This window comes from Talpa occidentalis, unplaced genomic scaffold, assembly GCF_014898055.3.
Source record: "Talpa occidentalis isolate TD23 unplaced genomic scaffold, MPIMG_talOcc4v2.1 talOcc4.12, whole genome shotgun sequence".
NCBI classification, from domain to species: Eukaryota; Metazoa; Chordata; class Mammalia; order Eulipotyphla; family Talpidae; genus Talpa; species Talpa occidentalis.
Window position 1 is genome coordinate 101,937,176 of NW_023601212.1, and position 7,324 is coordinate 101,944,499.

A 7,324-nucleotide genomic window follows, 5' to 3' on the forward strand; every position below is an offset into this window, starting at 1 on the left:
GGCGCGGGGCGAGCCGAGGGCAAGTGGCTCGGACCCGCCGAAGGACTGCGGCGTCCCCGGGGTGGTGACGCGGGGAGGGAACGGCGACGGGCCGGAGCCGGGGCGGTGGGGTGAGTTTCCTCTGGGCAGCGTTGACGACCCTGAGGGATTCGCCCGAGGCAGGGAGTGGGCGCCCCGGGCCAGGCCCGGGCCAGGGAAGAGCCCCGGCCTGAAAGCGGGAGAGGTTAGACGCGGGCATCGGTAGCCAGTACTCGCCGAGTGGCGAGTTCGGGTTAGAAATTGACCTGCGGCGCGCTCCCGGGCAGCGGGACACTGCGGCGAGCAGGGAACCCTGACGCAGCCGCTGTGGAGAGAGCTGCTTTCTCAGGCGCTTCATCTGGAGGTAAGTTTGAGGTGAGGCTGAAGATGGGAGCCCATTGCCAGGCGATTAGTCTTTTTATTTTTTTGCTTCTGGGTGGGATGTTGTTAATACTTCTCTGGGCACAGAGCTTGATCCGTTTTGAATGACAGAGAGGCTGAACAGAGGCAGTTGTAACACCATCTGCCTAAGTTACTTGAGTATGTTTCGAAACAGGTTCATTTCCTTAGACTCTCGGCTGGATTGGGATTTAGTTTCTCCAAAAATGGTTATTGTTTCCACTGAGCGCCAGTGGACAGTAATGCTGCGAGCACTGAGGTAGTCCTCACCTGTCCCAGTGCCGAGCATACAGTGGGAACATTGACGGGAAAGAAGGACATTCTGCCTTTGGATGTCTTGGCAGGCCTAACAAATACCGGGAGTGGGGAGCTGGTAGCGGGGGTGAGAGAGAGGAGAAAGGAAAAGACCCTTGAAAGGAAATGGGGGGAAGCAAGACATAAGTGGTGTTGCTGTTGCTTTTCAGTGTTTGAACTTTGGTGCCATGGCTGCTTACCCTAGCTGGGCACCCACAAAAGGTCCCCAAGTCTTACCTTTTGACTTCACCTTCTCCTGCTTGGGCATTGTTTGAAAATAATAAATGCACAACTGGAAAGTGGCAAAAACAAATACATGGTGTTTATCCCTAGATACTACATAACTGCTCTGGTGGGTGAATGTTTTTGCTGGGTGCTGCTGCAGTTCATGGTGCTGTTTGGTAACATGCTTTCTTTTTTTCTTTTTCCGTACAAAGTGGGAACTTTTTAATTGTCACCACTTAGAAACTGTCTTAATCATAGCTGCCTCTTTTAGAAAGTTACCTAATCCTAATCTGGCATTGCTCCACCAGTTACCTGTTAGCTGTCGTGTTCTTTCATGATTCTCTTAGTGCTCTATAACCCAAAGTGGCATTCTTTGCAACAACAAAGCAGGAAACCAACAGTCTGGATTCTTCTGGATTCCTAGATGAGAGGCTTATGACAATTCTTTGTAGCTGAGGAATGACTGGAAAAAGCCAGTTAGGTCTGTCCTAAAGGAGAGGAAAAATAACTGAAAAAGCAATCATTTTCCTCATTTCTCTGACATACTTTTCTTTCTTCATAGCACCTGGAATGGATAAAAGTGGCAGTTTTTGTTTCTTCTTATGAGGTTGTGTATCTGGAATGAGAACCTTGAAATAATCTAGAGTAGTACATTTCTAAGGACCTGGAATGGCACTGGGCAGCACCAGGAGGACCTGAAAGGATATTTGAGGGCACAGAGCTACAGAAGAGTGTGCCAGCATGAGTCATGAAAAATAATTGATCAGAAACATCAATAGAAAAATTTTGTTGATTTCTTCAGGCAGTGGAAAAGTTAAGTCTTGGTTCAAATTAAGCAAAATCTACACAGAAGAGAAATAAAACTCTCAAATATGAAGAGTAACAACAACCTAAAGTAAATCTAGGGAAAAGGCGAAAGGACAGATTTTTTTTCTCATTTTTAAGCTATGATACAATATTTGTAAAACTTTTGGATTCATCTCTAAGAATTGCCATGATTCTGAAACTTGATAATATCCCAAATATGGAACAATTTCAGTGAAAAGTAACCCTTGAGAATAAACCAGAGATACGCCAGGAAGAGGATCTGAGAGTGGGAAAATGCCACTAATACATTATTTATGTGTTGACAGATACCTTGGTAAACATAAACACTCGGTTCAAGCTCAGTGTCTGCGAATGCTATACTGAACAGCATTCAGTCTCCTTCATATTGTGATCAAAGTTAGATTTCATTTATATGGACAACAGAACCTCCTAATTTTCTTCACATCAAGATACTGTACAAGTGTTTCTGAATTTCATCTCTCCAGACATCCCACTGTCAGGGCCCTGGAGCTTGGAGTCTTAATCTGGGTAGATGGACTGCTGGGCAGTGAACACGGTGCAGAGCAATATGAGCGCGGTTTTCTTTTCTGGCAGTGAGGTAGAAGGTCATTCGGAAGGGGAGAAGCCACACTGCATCTCTGCTCTGTCTACTCTGGTTTTGCCTCTAAAGCTTTCCCACTCCCTCAGAAGCCCTCCTTGTCATCGAGACTTAGCTCTCCAGGGTTTCTTACAGCGACGTCTTGCCCCTCTTCCTTTTGTGTCTGTCTGTGGTGGCTTTGGGAGCGGATGCAGGTATCCCGTTATTCCTGACTGATGCTGCTCTGTGGAGGGAGAGGAGGAGCAGGGAGGCTTAGAAAACCAGTCACCCATGTCTTCCAGGAGCACCTCGACAGGACTTCGGTATCTGCAGCTTTCTGAGTTCACCTTGACCTCTAGCACGTCCGGCATGACCCCCTATCCTTTCCAGCCCGGTGCCTTCAATACAGATGCCTGTGCTTTCTGGGCTGTGAACTAGTTTTAGGGGCTTTATTCGGTTATTTTCCAACTTGTTAAGTCTTTTCCCTGTCTTTTCTCCTATTGGTTGTTTGAAACCAAACTCAGTATGACTAAGAGAGGGAAATATACGACATTGAATTTGGAGGAGAAAATGAAGGTCCTAAGTAGGATTGAAGCTGGGCGATCTCTTAAAAATGTAATGGATGAATTTGGAATCAGTAAATCAACATTTTATGACATTAAAAAAAATAAAAAAATTGATTTTGGACTTTGTGCTGAAGCAGGACATGCCATTAATAGGGGCCGAGAAGAGAAAGAGGACCACGGGGGCCAAGTACAGTGACGTGGACGATGCAGTCTACATGTGGTACCAACAGAAACGCTCGGCCGGGGTCCCCGTTAGAGGCGTGGAGCTTCAGGCCGCTGCAGAGAGATTCGCACAGTGTTTTGGGCGAACAGACTTCAAAGCTAGCACCGGTTGGCTTTTCAGGTTTCGGAATAGGCACGCCATTGGGAGCCGAAAAGTGTGTGGCGAACAAGTCCTAAGTTCAGCTCCGGAAAATGTTGAGCCATTTCGACAAAAACTGTCCATGCTGATCCGAGCGGAAAAACTGCATCTAGCTCAGCTGTACAGCGGGGGCGAGACGGACCTCTTTGGGAAGTCAATGCCAGAAAACACTCGGGGAAGCAGGAAAGATACCTGCCTGCCTGGGTGGAAAATGAACAAAGAACAGCTGTCTGCTCTTTTATGTGCAAACGCAGATGGAACTCATAAGTTAAAGTCAGTCATTATTGGAAAATCAGAGCTGCCCGAAAGCGGGAAAGCTGACACAAGCGCGTTACCTGTGATATATAAACCCCGTCAAGATGTTCGCTTCACCCGAGAATTGTTTGCAGAATGGTTCTTTCAAAACTTTGTTCCTGAGGTCAGACATTTTCAAATAAATGTCCTAAGATTGCATGGAGAGGATGTCAGGGCACTGTTACTTCTGGACAGTTCCCCAGCTCACCCGTCCACTGAATCACTAGCCAGTGAGGATGGTCGAATAAAGTGCATGTTCTTTCCCCATAGCACTTCAGCCTTGATTCAGCCAATGAGCCAAGGTGTGATCTTGAGCTGCAAACGACTTTATAGGTGGAAGCAAATTGAAGAGAGTCTTGTAATTTTTGAAGGAAGCGATGATGAGCAAGCTAAAGGGGAAAAGGGAGTTTCCAAGATTAAAATCTGTAACATAAAAAGTGCAATTTTTAATTGGGCAAAGAGTTGGGATGAAGTAAAGCAAGTAACTATAGCAAGTGCGTGGGAAAATCTTCTTTACAAAAAGGAATCTGAATATGACAGTCAAGACTTAGAAGATGGAGATTACAGAGAAATTCTTCAGAAATGTGGAGAGCTGGGAACGAAGCTGGATGATAGGGTGTGGTTAAATGGGGATGAAGAAGAAGGTAGCCCCCAGAAAACAAAAGGTGGGATTACAAAGGAAATTGTTCAGAAAGAAAGGGAAGGTGAAGAGCAGACGACTGAGTTTAAGTTATCTGCTGTCAGAGAGAGTTTGGACTACCTTCTGGATTTCGTTGATGCCACACCTGAGTTTCAAAGGTTCCATTCCACACTGAAAGAGATGCAACAAGAAATAATCAAGAAACAATTCCACAGGAGAATCCATTCTAGAATCGATAGCTTTTTAAAACCCAGACCTCGTAATACTAAGGATTCCTTCAGTATGCCTTCCGCTTCTGGTTCTAGTGATTAGATTTTGTGTTTGAAGAGTTCTACAATAATGCAGGCTGTAAACCTGTTGTTTTTAAATCAGCTGACCTCTTGTATATCAATGCCCATTTGTATCTTGGTTATAAAATATACCGTTTGAAAAGAATAACTTTCTTTTATTGTATATATTTTTTGTATTTTGGACAAAGATCTAAATAGCGAGGAAGTATCAAACTAAGGTGGAGAGGGTGTAAGGAAAGCACTCGGTTCTCTCATAATGTACTCATGACATGTGACAAAGAAGTTGTATATGCTGACTAGTTCTCGTCACCTTTATGAAGTTAGGGGTGGATCCTCCCTGGGGGCGCAGGGGTTAAAAACACAGTGTGATCAACAGATTACCAGCCACTGCAACACCAGATCAATCCCCGGGCAGGGAGCTACCCACATGGCACAGCAGACCTCTCCCTGCTGCTCCGCTCAGCAGTGTATTTCAGTCAGTCTGCCTGTTCTGTTCCCCACTCTGTCTCTGGTGAATCCTCTCACACGCCTCCACCCCGTACCTCTGGCCTGTACCCCAGGTCTTGTATGCATAAGTAAATAAATCTTTTAAAAAAAAGTTAGGATAATTTCATTTTCAATTTAATGGTATGACATGCCCTGCTTTCTTCCAACTCTTTAATATTTGTTTTCCTCTTACTATGGAAGTAACATTTGCTCATTATAGAAGATACATAAAACAAAATAAAATCACCCCAGACTCTGGACCAATGATAGTCTCTCAACACTTTGGTATATTTTATGTATTTTTAAAATAGATTATATTGTAAATACAATTTTGTATCTTACTAACATTTTATGCTTTGGCATTTATTGAGTACCTAGAATTGTATATGTGCATTTAGTTAATCCTATTAATAGTCACTTCCCCTCTTAGCAAATAGGTAAGGAAATTGAAATTTAGAGGTTAAGTAACTTCACCAAAGTCATACAGCTAGTAAGAAGCAGAGACGAGATTTAAGTTCTATTTAATGCCAGAACTCAGGCTTTTAACTATAATGCTCCCTATTTCTCAGAATTTCTTGCATGTCATTAAAGTATGTTCATAAGCCTCAAATTTAATAACATTGTAATTATTCCATTATGGGGTGTACCATATCAGTTGAAAGAACTGTTTTCCTGTTGAACAGGTGTTCACCTCCAGTTTTTCAAAGTAAATATAGTGGACACCTTTTACAACAAAGTTGAAACTATCACCTGAAGGTAAGTTGTAAGAAGTAAACGATTAGATCAAAGAGTATGGACATTTAAAAAAATCTTGATACACAATATTGCTCCCACATTCCTACCAGAAGTCTGAAAGTACTCCCAGTCCAGCAATACCGTTATTAAATGTTCTCATGCTGTTAGCTTTTGCTTACCTTATAACCAAAAGAACTGTATCTTTATGGCTTTTCCCCATGTTAGTCTAAAGTGTCCTAAGCATTTAGGTTGATATTTGCAAATAAAAGCTTTGTTAGAATAATTAATTCTTTATTGGTATTTAATGTTTCATAAAATTCTCGGATCTGTGTCTAGGTGTAGAGTCTGTGCCAGTGATCAGTGCTAAGCCACTATGACATGATTAATGAATAAATGGAGTTCTAGTCAACCCAGTTGCTCTGGTAGTTCACCATTTTAATCACTGTTTTAATAAGACAATTGCCTCTTTATTCTGTATTTTTAAAAATGCTCAAGCTCTTACCTGTTCTCCTAAGTCAACTTCAGCATAAAATTTATTCAAGCCTGACACCATACACATACCAGCTCCCTCTGGGGATTTATTAATAGGATTTGGCAAGAGTTTACATTCACATTTTTCTCCTTTCAAGTTGTAAATAGAGTCCTCAAAGTTATTTGCAGATTGCTTGCGAGTGGGATTCTTTATGATGCTATCGTTCATGTTTTCACCTTTTAAATTTTAGTAATTTGTCTTATTACCTCGCACTTAGCCGCAAAAGTTAAATGTTGCGTCAGACAGTTTTGCGTTCCATTCGGGATTCGTTTACGCTCCTGGGTTTGGTTCCTGCGCCAGCCCCGCGGCCGCTGAAGGCGCGTCTTCCACTCCGGCCTCGCGACTCCCGGGAACCCGGACGCGAGCCGGGCCGGCGTCGGGCGGGGAGGGGGGTGTCCGGCGGGGGGTCGGGGGGCCGCTCTCCGCGCAGGCAGCCCCGCGCCGCGGCGGTCGCTCCCCGCGGGCAGCAGGCGCGGGCGGGTCGCCCCACCGGACCCGCAGGGCCAGCAAGGAACGGGCGGGGGGCCCGCGCCGGCCAGTGTCCCCGAGGGCGACGCCAGGCCCGCGCGGAGGGCGCGCCCCTCGGGGTCCGGCCCGGCCGCCCCAACCCTGCCCGGACAGCGGCGCTGCGGGCGCTGCCCGCCCCCTCCCGCCCCCGGGCGAGGGCGAGGGAGCTAAAAAGGGGCGATGCCGCCCCAACTGCTCGTGAGCAAAGGCCCCGCCCCGCGCGGGTGCGCCGGGGGGCAGCGGCCAGCCCGGGGCTGGGGGGTGAGGGGCCCCCGCGGGCCGGCAGAGTCGCGGGGGCGGGGCGGGGGCAGAGGCGGCCCCGGGCCCGGCGTCGGGCGCTGCTGGCCCGAGATTCCGGCCCCCGGCCCTCGCCGCCCCCAAGCCCCCCGCGCGCGTGGGCCGGGGCCCCGCCGAGTGCTCCCGCGGGCGGGGGCGTCCACACGGCCCCCCGCAGCGTGCGAGAGCGCGAGCCCCGCCGGGGCGCCGGGGGTCTCCCCGCGACGCCCGCAGCCCGCGACGCCCCGGCCGTGTCAGGCCCCCGGCCGGGCCCGGGCCGCGGAGAGTCCGCGCGG

General features: G+C 47.4%; 1 protein-coding gene across 1 annotated transcript; it reads left to right on the top strand.

Annotated features, from left to right (window-relative positions):
- The first annotated feature begins 19 nt into the window (after positions 1 to 19).
- On the top strand, positions 20 to 6,598 carry TIGD7 (tigger transposable element derived 7). The gene is given in 3 exon segments (XM_037507728.2): positions 20 to 382; positions 1,499 to 3,010; positions 3,012 to 6,598. Coding segments are annotated over 2 exon segments (1,647 nt in total). The 5' UTR covers positions 20 to 382; positions 1,499 to 2,866; the 3' UTR covers positions 4,515 to 6,598.
- The last annotated feature ends 726 nt before the right edge of the window (positions 6,599 to 7,324 follow it).